This window comes from Tribolium madens, unplaced genomic scaffold (assembly GCF_015345945.1).
Source record: "Tribolium madens isolate multiple individuals breed KSU strain unplaced genomic scaffold, Tmad_KSU_1.1 Scaffold_2;HRSCAF=44;Tcas5.2_LGX, whole genome shotgun sequence".
In the NCBI taxonomy this organism is placed as follows: domain Eukaryota; kingdom Metazoa; phylum Arthropoda; class Insecta; order Coleoptera; family Tenebrionidae; genus Tribolium; species Tribolium madens.
Window position 1 is genome coordinate 5667443 of NW_025400995.1, and position 20540 is coordinate 5687982.

At 30.0% G+C, this 20540-nt stretch overlaps 3 protein-coding genes across 10 annotated transcripts; 2 read left to right on the forward strand and 1 right to left on the reverse strand.

Annotated features, from left to right (window-relative positions):
- Nucleotides 1-10220: 10220 nt before the first annotated feature.
- LOC123006514 (zinc transporter 2-like) lies at nucleotides 10221-13943 on the reverse strand. The gene is made up of 7 exons (XM_044401048.1): nucleotides 13736-13943; nucleotides 13497-13687; nucleotides 13247-13357; nucleotides 11000-11300; nucleotides 10794-10950; nucleotides 10497-10737; nucleotides 10221-10447 (listed from the first exon to the last, which is right to left on the reverse strand). The coding sequence occupies exons 1-7, from the start codon at nucleotides 13768-13770 to the stop codon at nucleotides 10305-10307; spliced, it is 1179 nt and encodes a 392-aa protein (XP_044256983.1). The 5' UTR covers nucleotides 13771-13943; the 3' UTR covers nucleotides 10221-10304.
- Nucleotides 13453-16144, forward strand: LOC123006515 (cell division cycle-associated protein 7-like). Of its 2 annotated transcripts, XM_044401050.1 has the most exons (4): nucleotides 13453-14259; nucleotides 14311-15129; nucleotides 15178-15387; nucleotides 15456-16144. In XM_044401050.1, the coding sequence occupies exons 2-4, from the start codon at nucleotides 15052-15054 to the stop codon at nucleotides 16083-16085; spliced, it is 918 nt and encodes a 305-aa protein (XP_044256985.1). In that variant the 5' UTR covers nucleotides 13453-14259; nucleotides 14311-15051; the 3' UTR covers nucleotides 16086-16144. The 2 variants fall into 2 exon arrangements, with proteins under 2 accessions (XP_044256985.1, XP_044256984.1); XM_044401049.1 differs by having other exon boundaries at nucleotides 13453-15129.
- Nucleotides 16145-16579: 435 nt separating this feature from the next.
- Nucleotides 16580-20437, forward strand: LOC123006839 (sodium/potassium-transporting ATPase subunit beta-1-interacting protein). Of its 7 annotated transcripts, XM_044401682.1 has the most exons (8): nucleotides 16580-16829; nucleotides 16884-17021; nucleotides 17075-17158; nucleotides 17881-18048; nucleotides 18101-18161; nucleotides 18300-18336; nucleotides 18442-18490; nucleotides 19240-19320. In XM_044401682.1, the coding sequence occupies exons 1-7, from the start codon at nucleotides 16776-16778 to the stop codon at nucleotides 18443-18445; spliced, it is 546 nt and encodes a 181-aa protein (XP_044257617.1). In that variant the 5' UTR covers nucleotides 16580-16775; the 3' UTR covers nucleotides 18446-18490; nucleotides 19240-19320. The 7 variants fall into 7 exon arrangements, with proteins under 7 accessions (XP_044257617.1, XP_044257614.1, XP_044257615.1 ...); XM_044401679.1 differs by lacking the exon at nucleotides 18300-18336 and having other exon boundaries at nucleotides 19240-19379; XM_044401680.1 differs by lacking the exon at nucleotides 18442-18490 and having other exon boundaries at nucleotides 19240-19377.
- The last annotated feature ends 103 nt before the right edge of the window (nucleotides 20438-20540 follow it).

The window sequence follows — 20540 nt, forward strand, 5'->3', positions numbered from 1 at the left end:
TAAAACGCGAACTTGTCAAAGTTTCCGCTGACATTTGATGTCAAAAATCAGGATTGCCATCTGAAGGACTTTAATCACCGCCTACTCTAATTTTTTTTTTGATCGCACGGTGTTAGTGTCATGTTTTGCTGCTCACACTGATTTTTTTGTGTTACGCCACTGATTAATTTTAAATTTTTTCGTGAAACAAAATAATAGTCATCACTCATTTAATGTGCTTGCAAAATTTGGAGGTCGCAGATCTCTCCGTTTAGAAATTAAGAAAAGATGGAAACAAATTTCAAATTTTGCCGCCATTTATTTCTGGTAAGGAAGCGTTTTTGAACAACTGTTCATGAGACAAACCTATATTTTTTTTGCTAATTAAAACGGAACCATTCTGTATATTATGAGTACATGATCTGGTTAAAAATTTTCAAGTAAGAAGAAAAATAGTTGTTGAAATGTAACGCTTCAGTTCTATCACTAGCAACTGTTTGTAACAAACAAAAATAAGTTTTTGTGAGAGTTGTACTTTATTCGCTTTTTTGTTTCTCGTTCAAAACAGGAAATGTGTATTTTAATCTAACGTTTTTATAAATTCATATGACATGACGTTGCATAATTTCTGCTCAAAGATCAAATAAAATAATGACCTTTCAGAAAAATTTACATCCATTTTTTTTCTAGTTATAATGATTTGTTATTATTTGATTATGTAATATGAGTCTCAAGTATTTTCCATAAACCGGCGCTGCTGAAAGTGAATTGGTTTTGCATATAGCGCCGTGATGGGTGTGAACTGACGTCAGAGACGAGCCCACCTAAGTTTGCTACAAGATACGAGAATATTTTTAGAAGTAGTAGTTTTTAGAACTAATAGTAATAAACTATTACAAAAATTTGTTCAATTTTATCACCATAACGGATGTTCTTCGGATTAGTAAACAATAGAGATTTATCATAAAGATTATCAAAAAATTTTAATTGTGGAAGTTATTGATAAACGTCATGGGATGAAGATAAGCTTCGTATTGAATGAATTTTTTTAAATAGAATAACCGGAGGACACATAACTAAGATTAGATGTGAAACGGCCAAAACCAATTCACATTACCTCTCTGTTATTATACTCATATAAAAATGATTTAACAAAATTAAACTCCGTGATCTGTTTATAAATCTGAAAACTTTCGTGGTTTTTTCATTAGTATAATATGTACTACATACAGGTCATTCAAAAAGTGCGCACTAACCCAATACCTTTTATTGTTATTGTAATTGTTAAAAACAAGTTATTCTCTCAGAAAAAATACTGATTTAGACATTTTCATAATTAAATAAAGTTTTTATAACAAACAGAAATACACTTGATATGTTCAAAAACAAAATATTTTTTTATTTGTACATGGACCGTTGTCATAACACAATGGGTCAATGGGCTCATATACCATGGCCCATTGATTTCTGACTAGACTTGTTTATTGTTGCAAGTGGGAAAATAAAAATCAAAAATTTTTTAAATTCACTCCTCGTGACATTGTGACGTAATAATAGACTCTTATTATTGGTCAAGTATCTGTCATGACTAAATTCTCAGAATACCAAATTTATTATTGTAAAAATATTACTAATTTAATAAGAGTACTTGATTTTGTACATTAAATAGCGGAATTAATTTATGTTTAAACGATAACAGATACATATACATATTTCTATATAAGCATTTTTCTACTGCCTTTAGAAAAATGCTTATATAGAAATATGTGTGCGCCAGAACTCGCGCCCCAGAGAAAATTTTCAAGGAATATAAGATACCCGGAACATGGAAAACATGTTTAAAAATTTTTGACATTTATTTTTTGACATTTGACATTTTTTTTTTATATCTATTTAAGGATACTGACGATCTTGTATATGTTTTTTTTACAATTATTTAGTAAAGGTAGAAAAATTTTGCCAATAAAAGCTACAAATAACATTGAATAGAGTTACAATTTAGGATACAGCTTCCTTGTTTTCTCTTTTAATAGCCTATAGCAAAAAAACTTGGAAAATTATTTTTCCAACAGAAATAGAGTCAAAGTGCAAACTTTAAACACTCATAACTTCAAAATTTTTATAGATAAAATTTTTGTAACATTTTTTCCATGTTCCTGGTATATAACCTTATATGGCATTTGCCTCTGGGGCGCGAGTTCTGGCGCATCCTGTATGTATCTGCTATCGTTAAAACATCAATTTATTCCGCTATTTAATGTACAAAATCAAGAACTCTCATTAAGTTAGTAATATTTTTACAATAATAAATTTGGTATTCTGAGATTTTAGTCATGATAGATACTTAACCAATAAATAAGAGTCCATTATTACGTCACACGGTCTCGAGGAATTTTTAAAAATTTTGATTTTTATTTTCCCACTTGCAACAATAAACAAGTCTAGTCATAAATCAATGGGCCATGAGCCCATTGACCCATTGTGTTATGACAGCGGTCCATGAACAAATAAAAAAATATTTTGTTTTTGAACATATCAAGTGTATTTTTGTTTGTTATAAGAACTTTATTTAATTATGAAAATGTCTAAATCAGTATTTTTTCTGAGAGAATAACTAGTTTTTAACAATTTGTTTTTTTATGAACTACTAGTTTACACCATTTTTGCTCATCAAATAAAAACACTTTTTTAACAATGTAATTTTGTGATGCTCATTAGAACTAAATTAGAACTAAAACTACATACATATATAATATATGTGAGCAAAAATATTATTTATATACAAAGAAAACTTAAAATGTTTTATTATTTTTTTCCTGTTGTACATCTTTGTATGCATTTCTCTTATAATAGACCAACCATATATAGTGGCCCAAAATATTTTTATCCCAGTATTCTTAGTACTTGCGCTACTTGATTTACTTATTGTAACCCCACAACTGTTGACTATTGCGGTATCTGGATTACCGACGGAAAAGCCAAAATAATGCAGATATGCAAACTTTAATGCTTCTGTTATTGTGCTTTCATTGTAACTTACAATGTAGCAGCTACAAACATAACAACCCTTGTCTAGACGTTGTACTTTGCAAATTCCTGAAGCCATTTTTCAAATTTATAAACAGAATAGAGCGTTAAATTCAAAAGGTAGCGTTCAGAAGTCATGAACGTTGATCTTTTTACAATAAACTCCTGTAACAACTTTTTGAGACTTGAGAGGTTCTGAGGAAAAATATAGTTCTTCCATTATATTATATTATATATATTATATATATATATATAATTTTGTGTGACTTTGGGGTTGGAAAGGTTATATTTATATATATATATATATATAACAAAATTTGACGGATTGCATCCCTTCTTCCTAAGAAGTACCAATAATTAGACGCGAATGAATATCTCAGAATCTGGACGTGTGGCGGCTTTGGTTTTCAGATTTCGTTTCAGCGTATCGAAATTGGTTATAAAAGTTTACTTTCATTTAGTGAGCCGTTTTTTTTTAAATTTGTAAACTAGTTCTATTTTATTATTTTTATATAATTTATACAACTTCCCAAGTTAAATTCTTCGTCCCTTCTATTTTCTATCCCTTACTTTATTTTGCACAGCTACGTTATTATTTTGAAAAGCAAGAGTTTATATGAATTTTAATTCTGCAAACAAGCAGTCTGATTGAGTAGTGCTATTTGTTGCATCATTTAAAATTGTTCGCCAACTGCCAATACCAAGGTGTGTTATTGCTTGTTTAAAGAATGTTTATGTTTATTTATGTTAATACCATACATTTTTGAGGATAATCTAAAAAAGTGACATACATTTTAAAAATAATACTGTTTAAAATATTGATCAGTTTATGTAATTTAGAAATTTATTTATTAGATTTATCATTATTGCTTCGATGATGCTTTCCTAATTTGTCGAAATAAGTGTCGACTTTGGTGTGTGCTTGGATATATTAATTTTTTTCTGTTACCGTTTTAGTTATTTATTTATTTATTATTAGTAAAAATGCACTTAATATAAAGACGTTGAACTCAGACATTGGTTAATAAAATAATGATTATTGCAAAATATGTATAATTTACTAAAAATAACACGCTGAAATTGCAGTTAGTTAACAATTAGCTATAAAGTAGGTCCAGAATGATTTACTGAATTAGTTTTTTCAAAAAGTGAAAAAAATAATCATAATAAAATTGTGTATTATACAATCAATCCTTTTTTTATTAACTTTTTTGAAATGAACTTCTATAAATAGAAATCGTTTATGTGTTAAGTATAATTACTGTCATAATAGTAACTATTATAAAAAAAATTTGACAATTTGCAATAACATTTTAAAAACACATAAAGCGTTTGCTTTAAAAAAAAACGTTTATTTCCAACGTGTGAACAATTAATTGTATACGTAATACTTATACAGGGTGCGCCAGAACTCGCGCCCCAGAGAAAATTTTCAAGTAGGGTAAGATACCAGGAACATGAAAAAAATGTTTACTTTTTGACATTTGACATTTTTTTATGTCTATTATGATGATCTGATGATCTTGTATATGTTTTTTTACAATTATTTAGTAAAGGCACAAAAATTTTGCCAATAAAAGCCACAAATAACATTAAACAGAGTTACAATTTAGGATACAGCTTCCTTGTTTCCTCTTTTAATAGCCTATAGCAAAAAAACTTGGAAAATTATTTTTCTAACAGAAATAAACAGAGTCAAAGTGCAAAATTTTTTCAAAGTAAAATTTTTTTGTATGTATATGTATATGAAAAAATTTTTTTTAAAAACAAGAGTTTGCAATTAAAAAATGATTAAAATCCAAATAATAATTTAGTGTTTAATTTAGGTAACAATAGTAAAATACTGTCAGAAAAACAAAGTCGTGTAATTTACGAATCGTAAATTGTTGAACTACCTACTTAATTAGTTTTCAAATTTTTAATTTAAAAAAAATAGTCACAAACTTTTCCAAAGAAGAGATATCCTAACACACACAAATAACGTCGATACGTGTTTCGGCAACTCAGTTGGCATCATCATCATCATCATCATTTTATGTAGAATTGAATTTAATTACAGTAACCGATATAAAAGCTTGTTATCCTTAACGCATGTTGGGCCAGTTTTAATATCCATTATTAAAAACAAAAGAGATTTTATGTTACGTGCAGGTGTAGCCTCCTTTTAGTTCAGTATTATTAATTATTTTAGGAAAAAAACATTAAGTTTTAATATAAATATTATTGATTATAATTAACCAATATTCATTCATTTTTGCATCAAGGGAGTTTAACCTATTTCCTATTTAATTTGGTGAAAGTGGCTGGCAGAAACCGCTAATGAAGCAGTAGCGGCGCAGAGTTATATTTAACAAAATAATTTTATTTTCATTGCAGTGTGCATCGGTTATACTTTTAAATCGGTATTACCTTTTTTATCTTTTTCTTTCGTTCTTTGTACGTGTTGCACGTTCTCTGTTCCAATAACCTTCCACTGGAAAAATACTCATTGAAATGTTTTTATTTGTTATTATGATTTTTAAAGCAATGAAGTCAGGTACAGAATTATTTTGCTCATGCTATAATTATAACGTAATCAGATAGTTTTAGGAAAAATTGCACGTGCAAACTAATTTCTCTCACGGAAGTAGAAAGAATTTTATTTAATCGATTCGAAACCATCATATTGATTTGCTAGTGTTTTTAAGTTTACATGAAAATAAAATACCAAACGACCTTAAAGTTTCCATTCTATCGAATTACTCTATTCTCAATTGCAAATCAACTTGGAATTTACGTAAGCTTATTTATAGCCACTAGTACTAGTACCACTATGCAGTTTTTTAATATTAAAACAAAAATACGTATCATAGATAGATTAAGTATTTTCGTTAATTATTTTATTACACACTCTTACACAATTAACACCTAAAAATACTAATGCGATTAACACAGTAAGTGGTTAAATAAATGACTTTAAAAAGTGCTGCGTAGGTTTTTGCGTGATATATAAAGGCAAAGCTAGATTTAGGGTTTCTAGAATAATGCAAAAAAATATATTTTGTAATTATTTTTGGAAACTAAGTGCGTAACAATTACGTCGAAAGCATAACAAAGTTCTGTTTGCTTTGATGATAAATTGATGTACCTATTTTGATAACATCACTATAATCATAATCCATTACTGTCAGAGAATTACAATCCTGTTTCATCATTATTTTGACAATAAAAACATACGTATTTTAAACGTAGTAAAGATTTAATCGCATCTCAGATTATAGCTTTTATGATTCAAATAATTTTCATTAAATTGCTAAATTTACATTTCTAGATTTGCTTGTCATGCTGAACTACCGTTCTCGAATGTTGTACAATTGCGGTGTTGTTTAATCTTCTTTAAGTTCTTTGATTAATCAAGCGAATGGAAAATTTTGTTCCATCACTACATTAGTGTTCATCTTTTGTATTTGTATTCAATGCAATTTCAAAACTAGAAACTTGTTTTTTGTTATATAAATCCTGGTTAAGACGCGAAATTAAATCAAAATGCGATTATTTTATCACAAATATTTTTTTTTATCAATGTAATAGTTATTTATGTACCAATAGCATAAGACAAAAGACAATGGTTAAAATCTTTATCAAATTTTTCATTTTAAAATAACTTGATTTTACCCCAAAACTGATTCAATAAAAACGTTAATGTATTATACAGGATGCGTCAGAACTCGCGCCCTCAGAGAAAAATGCCATTTAAAGTACGATACCAAGAACATGGAAATGTTAAAAAAATTCTATCTATAAGAATTCCGGAGTTATGAGAGTTTAAATTTTGCATTTTGACTTTATTAATTTCTGTTGGATAAATAATTTTTTATGTCTTTTTGCTGCAGGCTATTAGAAGAGGAAACAAGGAAGTTCTATCCTAAATTGTAACTCTGTTTAATGTTATTTGTGGCTTTTATTGGCAAAATTTTTATACCTTTACTAGATAATTATAAAAAAAAAACATATACAAGATCATCAGTGTCATTAAATAGATATAAAAAATGGCAAATGTTAAAAAATAAATGTCAATAAATGTATATTATCTTACTTGAAATTTTTCTCTGGAGCGCGAGTTCTGACACATCTGTATATAGGTAGTAGGTACGTTTTGTTGGATTAATGCAGTTTGACTAATTAATATTATTAAAATTTGAATATACAATATAAGGAATACAATCTTATAAATTGCTACTGAGACAAAAAAACTGATTATGTAAGAAGTATTACGAGAAACAACTAAAAAAATTATAACTATGATTATGAATAAATAGTGCTTATACTGTTTCAATTTTCAAGGACAATTTTCAACTTGTTGGTTTTGCAAAAATTTAAATTGACAAGACATTCAACAATTCTTTGACATTGTCTCTTTCTTAATTATACAAATTAAACTATATCATTGACCCTACCCTGAAAGTTGAAACTAGTATTTTACGATGTATATTAAACAGTTCATTGAATTAATAATTTTGTACATCACATGACACGTGACACTGAATTTTTATGACTACTTTCTAGTTTTTCATAATTTTAAAATAACCCTCATTTCAAAATATTAACACTAAATTATTACAAAAGTAAATACGAGCTCATATTTGTCTAACAATATATAAATAATTATTTTATGGTTTGTGGCTGTTGCGGGTGATGCCGAACATCTGAAGAATCCACAGACACAAGAACTTTTCCGTTTTACCTGCTTTTCAGCAAGCACTTCTCTTTTAAATTATCTTATATTGTCGTCTATTGTTAAAATAAGTTACAGTTTAAGTCAATATTTTTTACGGAAATGCAAGCAGTATATTATAGTAGTATCACAGATGAAATATTATTTACTCTATGGTAGTACTCACTTAATTATGATATGCGAACGCAAAAAGATTAAATAAACAGTATTATATAAAAGAAAAATATTTTTGAAAACTATAATTTCAAAAAATCAACAAACCAATTCACACACGCTTTTGTAAATTTGCACACAACTACTACAATTTGAAAATTGCGAATACTACTCAGATTATTGACATAAGACATAAAGGTTATAAAAATGTCTAACAACATAAATTTTTATTTTGAGTGGTTTGGACATATTTTTTTGGTAGTTACTCCTGCCGTAAATCAGAGCAACTTTTTATATTTATACCTCATGTATAAAATATTCATCGTAAAAGGTCACTTGTACTGTTGTACTGTTCCGTACGAATTAAAATTTTTATTTAGACTAGACGCTTTTAACTTTCAAGGGTAATTTAGGACGAAAACATACACTGTTTTTATTTTATTTTATTTTTTTATTATAACAGTGATTATGATTTCAGCACAAATTTTATTTTCAGTATGTTTCAAACAGTGTGGTATTTTACAACTTTTTACATCGTTACAAGTTATATAAAACAAAAACTTTAAATGAATGGAAGCAAAATCTTAGGTAAAAATGTAAGTAGAAACCTATTAAGAATAATGAGAGTAGAAGCCTAAATTCTGGTTTACACGCGTTTTGTGTGCAAAAACCCTCATAATATTGACCTTGGCCACGGCTATTTTAAAGGATAGATATATTTGATGTCCTCTGTTTATGAATTTCTAAGAAAAAATTAGAGTTACCTTTCTTCTAGGTAAAATATCAAAATTTTGATCGAAATAAAACCGATCAATGTTAATTATTCGGGTAACTACTAACCCAGAGGAAATAAGGATTAAGGAAGCAGCAAATTAAAAGTATAGTTATAATCAGGAAATCTGCTTTATAATGACATTGAATTATGAGAAATCGGTAACATAGTCAAGGCTCTCATTAAGTTTTACAAAATAATAATTTGCACAAGTACTTCTTGGGACTCAAAACAATATTTTCAATTTTATAAACGTACACAAAAACGAAATTAATGACACTGATTAAACTGTCCAACAACAGTTGATTAAAAAAATTTGCTATTTGCAACAAAAACCATTTCAAGGAAACTCATTTATATGCAATTATTTTTTCTCATAATTTACTTGCCGTATGGGTTATTTTTGAGATTTTGCTTGCTTTTCAATTATCGTAAAATAATTGTTTATTAACAGAAAAATTAACTAACGATTAGAAATGTATAAACACGGTGCGGTAAATATTTTTTAGTTCATACTTTAGTAGATTGTTTTATGTATTTCATAACATAAACATACACAAATATTTGACCAATGTTTCTATTTATTATTTAAAAGAAAATATCTTTAGACATAAATAAATAAGTTCACACAAAAATGGAAGTTAAAAATTTAAAACATCATGTACCTAATAGAGCAAGAGCCTGCGGTCGCCAGTCCTTCGTCATTTTATAAAAGCTGAAAATTTGTCAGCGCATACTACTAACACAGGTAGAAACGATGGGCAAGTATGAAGTTTGGGTCGTCGTGGCTTTGGGAGATAACAGGTAGCAAAGAAGTAAAAAATGTTAACTTAAAATTATCAAATAAAAAAGCGTACTTTTTTATATTTTCTTCGGAATAATATTAGAAATCACCTCAAAATTATTTTGTTAGACATTTTTACAACATTTATGCCTTTATGTGTTATGTCACTAGTCTGAGTAGTTTTCACAATTCAAATTGTAGTAGTTATCTAAAAATTTACAAAAGTGTGTATGAATTAGTTTGTTAATTTTTTCAAATTAAAATTTTTTTTTTATATAATACTGTTTAATTTTTGCGTTCGCATATTATAATTAAAAATCAATTAGGTAGAACTTGAATACTACCATAGAATAAATAATATTTAATCTATGATACTACTGTAGTATAAAATCCTTGCATTTTCGTAAGAAATACTGACTTAAATTGTAAACTATTTCAACAATAGACGTCAATAAAAAATGATTTCGAAATAAGAGAAGTGATTGCTGAAAAGCAGGTAAAACGGAAAGGTTCTTGTGGATTCTCCAGATGTTTGGCATCACCCTCAACAGCCATAAACCATATAATAATTATTTCTCAAAATTAATTTATATTGAGGTCTACTGGTGAAATAATTTACAATAATTTAAGTCAATATTTCTTACGAAAATGCAAGAAAACTTACACAGTATAATTAATACGCCTGATTTGCTGCAACCAAATATACGAGATTTAATATAATAAATGAGTGTGAGAATTAAATTTTACCTAAGAAATGAATACGCAGAAAGAGGAATAATACAAGTCAGAAGTAGGTATAAGTTATTCTTTTAAATTCTTTGAAATGTAATAATATAATGATTTGTAAAAAATATTTGGTGACATGTAATATATATTTATACCGGATTTCTGCACAATCTACAGTCTTCCATGGCATCTTGAAACTCTTCAATCTGCAATGTCATTTCGAAGAAGTTGTATTTATCATGGACATTTTTAGTGGCAACCATTAAAACATGCTGTGGATTTACTTCAGGACCTAAGAATATTCACTTAATATAGAATTTTAGCTTGCCTTAGAATATTACTAATAGCAACATGAGCAGACATTGCAATTTTATCCAAACTTAAACCCCATATTCTTAAGTTATGAACTCTTTTAACGCCTTCTATGTTTAAGAGTGTTGTCATAACTTCATTAAAATCAATTCCTTTAGGAGCTCCTTCCATTAGTACTGTTAAAGTATCCTTTATAATATTGAATGTGGTAAACATTACTAATACTGAAAAAATGAAGGTACAGATGGGGTCGATTATTACCCATTCCTCCTAAAAAGCAATAATGTTGTGAAAACTGGTTTCCCAATTTTTTTCGAAATACCTACTTTGAAATAAATTACAGCAGCGGCTACAAAAACACCAAAACTTTGTAAAAAATCTCCGATAACGTGTATAAAAGCTGCCCTGACGTTGATGTTATCATGAGAATGTGTACTACCACCTCCATGTGAATGTCCATGTTGATGTAGTGTTAAGCCCATTCTAAATGTTACTAAATGAGTCATTATCGTAGTTAAATTAATTTACTTACATTAAGTTAACAAGAACACCTATACCGGAAGTAATTAACATTACTTTACTATCAATATCAAAAGATTTATGTATGACTCTTTGTACAGCAATATAGACCAATATTCCAGTAACTACCCAGATTAGCAAAACAGATGTTAAAGCACCTATCACTTCAGCACGATACCATCCAAAATGCATTTTTTTTGTAGAGGGTCTAGTTGCCATCCATAAGGCAAATAAAGATATCATAAAGCTTGCGAAGTCAGTCAGTAGGTGAGCGGCGTCAGATGCTATTGCCAAACTATTTGACAGGTAGCCACCTAAAAAAATTAATTTTTAATAAATGGCTACAATTATCTAAATTAATCAAATTGGGTCTTAAAATGCCAGAAAGTGATATACCTTTTGTTTAACTTAACAGTGTTATTACGGCGTGATATTAAAGTTTGTGCAAATACAGGGTGACCCAGGGGTTCGTGCACGCTCTATAACTTTTTTTCATTCCAAGTTATCGACATGATTTTTTTTTAAACAATAGATCCAACAATGAGGCACATTACAAAAATATTTCTATTCATATATGTCCCAAATAAGATACACAACAAAGTTCCGTTTTTTTAAATGAAAACCCCAATTTTTTATTCCATGTCTGGATTCGCCACTAAATTGTCAATATAACGCACCTTGGTGTCTTAGACTTACCTGCAATAGTTTTTGACTTATGCCAATTTATTTGTCAAAATTGCATCGTGCATAGACCCACAAAAAAATTCATAACTTTAAAACTATTCAAGACAACTTAACTAATTTTTTTCCAGTCGATTCCTTACGCTTTAGCATATCTTTTGAAAAAAAAGGCAAACTCGGAATCAATGTTCCATCGCCTACTACGTTTTTTTGAAAATGACAAAATACAAATGGCAATAACTCGATTTTTTTAAATACAACACTATATATTTTATTGCATCATTACATGGCATTTTTTATGAGCTTTTTGTCGATGTAGGGTTTATAGGGTCTACTTTGTAAAATTTGTACGATTTTTGCAAAATAAGAAATGTTATTTTGCAAAAATCTCATAAATTTTGCAAAGTAGACCCCATAAATCCTATATTGACAGAAAACTCATAAAAAATGCCATGCAACGATGTAATAAAATATAGAGTGTTGTATTTGAAAAAGTCGAGTTATTTCCATTTGTATTTTGTCATTTTCAATAAATCGTAGCACGCGATGTAAATCGACTCTGAGTTTGCCTTTATCTCAGAAGACGCGCTAAGGCTTAAGGAATCAACTGGAAAAAAGTTGGTTAAATTATCTTGAATAATTTTGAAGTTATGAATTTTTTTATGGGTCTATGTACGATGTAATTTTGACACATAAATTGGCATAAGTCAAAAACTATTGTAGGTAAGTCTAAGAGACCAAGGTACGTTATATTGACAATTTAGTGGCTAATCCAGAAATGTAATAAAAAATTGGGGTTTTTATTTAAAAAAACAGAACTTAGTTGTGTATCTTATTTGGGACATCCTGTATATAAATAGAAATATTTTTATAATGTGCCTCATTTTGGTATGTAAGTTACTTGCAGGAAGGGGACGCAGTACGATTGGTAAAAATCGGTCGCACCGTTCGGCCGCAAAGACCAAAAATTTGCAGTAAAGCGGCCGCAAGATTATACGATTGAATTCATAGGGAAAAAAATTATTTAGAATCATGGAATATACGTTATTAAACAGTAAAATGTGATAAAATAAAAATATTAAATAATAAAAAAAATTGCACCCCAGACTTGAACCCGCGACAACTATGATCTATTTCGCGTGTAATCCGGCAGGTGGCACTAACACAAACATTAGATTTGCTACTCGGATTTCCAAGGACGTAAAAATGTTTTCCAAATAAGTAGGATAAGGAAAGTCGTGTGATGTTCACACCAGATTTTTTTTGTTGCGATACCACCGAATTTCATTACCTCAAATGTGACCAAATAACCAATAGTAATGTAAACTTTGGAATAAAGTACTCAAAAGGTTCAAACTTCGTTTATATCGCATTTTTCCGACGCCAAAGAGGACGTTGCATCAGCTATATTTCAGAAATTATAAACATTTGGATAAGGCAAGTTTAGTTATTTAGTTATTTAGTCTTCATTTAAGCCTGTTAAAATATTTGCACAAGCTTTAAAATCACCCTGTACATTTATTGATTTTTGTTCGACTAAAACTGAACAAACTAAAAATAACGATAAACAATTAAATACCTATAACTTCTCCAATCATGAAAAGTACACATAATATACTGGCCACAATTAATTTTCGTCTTGCTTTTCGATCAATTTCCGGAGATTTCCCTCGATGGCAATGCTTATTAACTATAAAAAAAAAGAAAAAAAAGTAAAATCTAAGTGTCAGGATAAAAAATATATATGTATAGATAGACAATTTATTGCCATGTGAATAAGATATGTGGTAAAGTCATTAACTGCTTATCAATTGATAAACACAACTTACTCATTTCGGTGGCATCTTGATTTTCTTTAGTTGGTGTGTCAACAAAATCTCCTTCCTTGATGTCGATGACTTCACTTTGTAAAACTTTACAACAGCCAGCACTTGGTTTTCCATGAACACAAAATATCACTTTTTTAGGAGTGCCACTGTCACTTTTGTGCATTGCTCCGTATTTGTTACCATTATTCAAACTAGAAGTAATTATTATCTTGAGATAACAAAATTTGAACGTTACTTACAATAGAAGAGACTTATTTTCGTTTTCATCCTGCATATTTGTGGTCTCTTAACAACTTTGCCCCCAAATCGTTTTTCATTTACGTTGACATAGACACAAATTGAATCTCAGAATATGTTCATGTTCACTTTGTGGGTAATAAGTTGTAATCTTTCTGAACTAACGAGTGGTTGTGCACCCGACCCGACTGTTTCTTATCTATTCAAGTATATACCTACTTGAATCCTAGTTGAGTAAATAAAAACAAGACGTTCGCGTTGATGTCTAAATAAGTAAGTTTTTTTTTATCCACGAGTATTATCAGATTTAATGATTTCACTAATTCTTAATAAATCAGTTATAATTGCAGTATGTCACTATTCAAAATATGAATTTGCTATAAGGGTAGTCGTATTTTGCAAAATATTTTTTGGACGAACATTAAAAATCAATTTGATGATAGATAATGTTCCAAATAATTTTTTATCATCTTTACCAACTTCTTCCTGATAACAAACTTTATCAACATAGTGATTCCAATAATTTGTAAACGTATTTTTTTACAAAAAAAATGATTTGTTAATGCATTCGTTACAGTAGGTGAATGGGTGAATATTCTGAAAATTATAGAGGATCATCCACATAAAATGTCGACTCTTACCAAAAGTGGATTCAACCAATTTTGCGTCCTGTGGGACAATTTACATTATTAATTGCAATCAAATTTTAATTCGCGATTAATTTCAGGTTTAACAATGTAAAATAAATGACAACTTAATTCGAATTAGTTTAGTCGTAAATTAAATTTTAATTGGCTTTTATTAAGTCTATTAAAGGCAAATTAAAATTTGATAGTAATTGAAGATTTTGCAAACTGTCTCTCAATAAAATCAAGTTCCCGCTAATGAAACAGAATTTATTCGTATTCAACCTACTCCCTTACTTTATTTTTAAGATTATTAAAAAAAGTGATAAACCTCAGGAAACTGTAATTTTTTTTACGTCTACAGTAATTGCCAATGTCAAAACTTCGACACACAAAATTTAAAATTCACTTTGAACATTGTTATTTTTTTAATAAGAATGTATTGTGTGTTGCGTCTTGAAACCTTTTAGCCGACTCGACATTTTATGTGAATAGCCCTGTATATTTTTGTAGTGACATCTCACTGTTATAAGGTTAACTAATCTTACAGAGAAATCTGTAATGTCACATCTAAAAGGCGGGAATTCCTTGTTACTAACCTTGATATAAAAATATCACTAACCTCATTTTCCCCTTATATTTCTGTTATTAATTTATTTTTTGTTTGTAATTATTACCTAACGTAAACAAATATGTCGAATGATGGATTTGAAGAACCAAGCGATCTCGAACTACTCAGACAGAAAAATTTAGAAGAACGAAATGCATTTGTAAGTACGATTAAGTACAATGACTTTACTTGTAGTATTTTGTTACAGTTAAAATCTCTTATGAATGATTCTTTTCTTGTCGAGGGCCTTTCTTTATTTGGTAAACCAAAGAAACAAGCATCATCCTCTACTAGGAATAAACGAAAAAGAGGAGACTCAAGTTTTCGCTTTACTGGGGTAGTTCCTAGTGAAAGACGAAGTTCTGCACGGTTACAAAACAAAAAACCTGATTTTGTCTATGAGGATTTACCAGACGAGGTATGTCTTTCTTTCGTTAAGTGGTTAAGGCGCTTTTCATTTATTTTATTTATTTTTTGTACATACAGAGCCAGATTACACATGATTCCAATTCACTTAAAGACCTTGAAGATGTGGTTTTTCAAGTAAAAAAGCCAAGGAAATGGTATTCCCGTAGTCTGTCTTCAAGAATAATCCCTGCTGAAGAAGTCACAGAAGAAATGATCAGAGATATCCAAGTTGGTGGTAATAAAGTGTATGGGACTGCCGGGACCAGTTGTCATCAATGCAGACAGAAAACCGTGGACACAAAAACCATCTGCCGCAGTGGATCTTGCGTAGGGACACGTGGCCAATTTTGTGGAATCTGTGTGATAAACCGATATGGCGAAGATCCTGTTCAGGCTTTAAAAGACCCCAACTGGAAATGTTACGTGTGTAGGGGCTGTTGCAACTGCTCCCTTTGTCGACTTAAGCAAGGCAAGAGACCCACAGGAATTCTTGCACCTTTGGCCAAAACGAATGGATATAAATCTGTCCAAGATTTTCTGACTGGTTTAAAGGGATATGGCGATTATGATACAGGTGGCGACCCTGAAAATTTGCTAGGTTTTGAAGGCAACGTTGCTGTTATGGGGGCGGAAAAACGCACTGAAATTAAGAATGACTATGAAGTTGAAGAGTTCAAAAACTTCGTTCACAGTATTATAAAGTCGTGATTTTTTATTTTTTGTATTTAGTGTTTGAATAAATTACTTCAGCAAAGTTTCAATAATTCATGTGAGAAATGTTCAATAATTGATTAAATAATTTGTCGTTGCCATGGTGATGAGGTAAACAAACCTTGACAGCCAGTCTACAGGTGATTGTGTTAAAAATATGAAATAGAGCTTCATGGTTCTTTCTGTACTGAATTATGTGGCGATTTTTTCTTTTTTGGTCTTTTTGGCTCTGTTGGCTTACGTTTTGGTGAAGTATTTTCAGTTTCGCGCCAGTTTTTTAAAACGTCTTTACATCAATACACCTGTGGTTTTCGCTACAAGCACGGGTGTGCATCTGAGGAGAGTGAAACTCCGGCAAAACAATCGGACAAGTTTTATAAAATTACGTCAAAAAAACTTTACAAATGCTACGGAGATTTACTCTATAAGTGTTTGTGACGTGCCGCTTCGAAATTACAACATTTTTTGAATATTTGGGGATATTTACTTTTCACGCGCACCTGTTTAGTGACTTTGCGTTCTTGCGTGAAATGTCAAATAAAAGGATTTCGTCGCGTAGTTAACGAAATTTTTAATTTAAATAATAATGTTTACGAAAGATGGTTGTGAAGTGGGTGGTTTTGGGATTGTCTAGGCTGTTGTAAAAAGGTTTTAACGAAAGAACGACAGGGAAAAAGGCTAAATGACATGGGATTTTGCTCAAGAAGATACTTTTTTTTATCAGTTTGTCTCTTGCAAATGGTAAGGTTCGTTTCATTGTTCTTTTGATATTATAATAGACATGTCTTTATTTAGTTATCAGTTATCGAGAGGCAAGTTTTTGATTTTCTGGGATTTCTTTGGATACCAATCTTGGTGAACTTCTTTGAAATTATTTTCATTATACTAGGATTTTTTGGTGCCTATCAATATCGGCCTAAGTATATCATATCAGTGAGTATTTGTTGTATACTCTTTATGAATTTTATCGATTTTGTATATTTTAGTACATTCTGTGGCACCTCTTCTGGTTGGGATGGAACATTTTCATCATTTGTTTATATTTAGATGTAGCCAACTTGGACCATAAGGTATGCCACACATGCGCCATAACTTTCTTTTTGATATTTGTATAAAATAGATATGATGATTCATTTTGCACAATTTTGCTCTGATTACATAATTATTGTTTATACCATACTTCTTTCACACATAATGCACAAAAAATAGAACAATAGCTCGAAATAATTACTATTACTTTCAGTTTGAAGTATTTTTGTTGTATGCAGTTAAGTGATTTTTGGATTGTTAGTAGGTACAGAAATAACTCTATTTCTAAGAAATTCGAATTGTTTTTGTCTCATTTCATTAATATCAAGTTACAGTAAAAATCTACCAATGAATTTTCAATACGTCAGTGTTGCCATTAGATTTTTTTTTGTTATAATCATTCATAAGAATCATTAGAAAATAAATAAAGTCAGTTGATGTTTTGCAATCATGCTTAAAATATCAATATTTACCAGTACATATTGTGCAATTGTGTAGGCATTTAACAATCAAGCATCATTGTCTTCTGAACATTGGCTTAGAGCTTAGAGTTTCGTATTATCGTTTAAATACAAAATAGTAAGGGAAATAATAATAATCAGATAGTTTATACTAACAATTTTCACAATTTATTATTTGAGCCGTTTTATTAACATTACATTGCCTAAAATACATTTTATCATATTACATTGAACTATGTATACATAGTTAATTTCCTGTCACATTAAACATGGGAAATAAAACAATTTTCTGAATCTTGTAGACTAATAAAGTGCTCAAATTGGACCCAAAGAGTGAGAGCTGGTGGAGCAACGAGGGACCAGGATGTAAGCGTATTTTGAGCGAATCTTATCAGACTGCTAGTGAGAATTGTCTTGTAAATTACGTACATGTCGAAATTTTCCAGGCGGGGCTGCAGTGTGTGACTTCAGTATGTTTGTTTTTATTATTATTACAAATCGCTGATCTAATGTATTTTACAGTTAATCGGGATTGTGATTGGAATATGTTTAAGTCGTATATTTTTAGAGGAAGATGATACTTGTAAGTTAAACTGTAGCTTAAGTATTATTTGTAGATTGTATTTTACTAACTCACCTTGTGTATAATACAACTTCACTTTTATTTGGCTGATTATGTTATTATAATCAGCCAATAATCTTATGATTAATCTGCTTGCAGTTGATTTCATTGGTGGATTTGATCCTCAAACTGTGTGGTAAGTTGGTAAATGGGATGCAATGGTAAATTCTTCTTAGGGTGTTTAGTAGTTTTTAATTATTCTCTTCTGTAGTGTAGTTGCTATTTGATACTCTATTTTCAGTTAATTATGAAGATGGTAAAGGTCCTGAATATTTTTCTTTACATCCGATGTACGTGAGCACCAGTGATGGCCTTAATCAACATTTTTCTAAATCTAACACTAAATTAAATGTAAAGTCGAAAGCTCCAGTTTTACCATGCTCACAATGCCGTAAGCATGCGGGCAAAAGCAAAAATCCTTTACATGCTGATACCATAAGATACATACAACGAAGTTCTTCTTTGAACGTTTTAAATGCACAAAAACACAAACGCTCAACTAGACCTAAGTCAATAGCCACAAGGCCTTATTTTGATTCAGATCTCAACTTTTAAGACTTTGCATTTAATAACAAGCTCCAGCAAATACAACCACTGTCAATGCTATATAAATGTCGTGTTAGTAGAAGACAATTCAGTGCTAAATTAATTAATAACGTTTTTGAAAATACAGATTTTCTCAAAATTTGTTGTTTTACAAAGAATTAATAATAAAAATATGTTCTATTTTTATATATCGCAGTATTGTTTTTGCTGGAAGGTTTCGTATCTAGTCAGTATTGTTTTTGTGACGGTTTGTTTAAGTGACAATATTTGGTTTTTATAATATTGGGACTGGATTATGTGTTCTATTTATGAGTGACTAATTATAAAATAACTGTTGGCGTTAACTTTGACTTTGTTAAGCTTGCCGTAGCTTAATGCATGTTGTTTTGTTTTATTAACAAATAAATTATAATTTTTGATTTGATGTAAAATTGTATTTTTTTATTGAGCTATTGATTTCTCAAAACGAACTAAGAGTGGACTTTTTTAACAGCATCACGTAAATCGTCAAGAAAAAACACAAAACGAATGTCTCTCTACTCAATCGAATTTAGTTCTCAGCTGGAAAACCGACATGATAGTGATAATGAGTTTGATAACGAACATTTGCCACAACCAGTTTCACCCAAGCCAATGACACCTAGAAGAGTAAAGCGTCGTAGTGTAATGACAAGAGGTTCCTCTGGCAGACATAGTACCAGTAGTAGAAGACACTCTACTGCACGTTCGTCTACAAGAAGTTCGCGTAGAATGACGCAAAACCCCGTCACGCGTTTGTTGGAGCAACAGCAAAAAACACATGCCTATGATAGTCCAGCTAGTCCTTCTCCTATTGATTCTTTACCAAATTACTATAATAGTGTATCTAATAACAATCTGATGGTTCACCAGAATTGGCAACATAACGGACATTCGAACCCTACTTACCAACAGTCATCTACCCAATCACTTAACGATACCGAAGATTTTGATGATTTGTATAACAACAGACCGGCTTCAGTTAGATCAAGTTACTCGAACTTTCACGGGACTAGGGCTATTAGTTACAATGCCCCTAAACATTACCACAGTCATGCTACACCTCAAGTGCCACAAAAACGCAACAATCCTAATAGAAACAGTATGAGATCGATGGCCTTTCTTAATAATGGCCCTCCTGCATACAGTTCACAACGGCAAGCTTCTATCGATTCGGAAACCACAATTTAGTTTAGTTTATTTATTTTTGTGACCCCTTGTGATAATTAGTTAGGTAAATATTTTCAAAAATACAAATCTTGCCCGCTTATTTTTAAAAGACTGCCACAAGGATGTCAATGTAAATATTTTTTAACTTTACATATCATGATCAAGTTTTATTTTCATTGATTGGTGTTTCTTCCAATCGTATAAAAATTTTTGAGTTATTTTGTCAAGTACATTGACAGTATCTTGGTAGTTTTGAAGTACAAATTTTTTTTCTCAAGTTAAAAAGTATGCGCGCTGCAGCGTTCGGAATGTACTTAGTTTTGCAATTATATAATTAATTACACATCGTAAAGGCAATATTTTTGTGTAATATTTTTGTGTTCATATGTACTCATATGTATTGTATATAATGCTTATAGTATAATTTAGCGATATTTTTTACCAAAGTATTATGTGTATAAATATATTTTTATCATTATACAATTCGTAGTAACTCTTTTAATAATAAAATTTATTTGACTTCGTATTATGGCATTTCTTTTTGGCTTTGGCACGTCTTATTAGACGTTCATTAACGTACTTAAATAATTCGTAGCTGTTGTAATA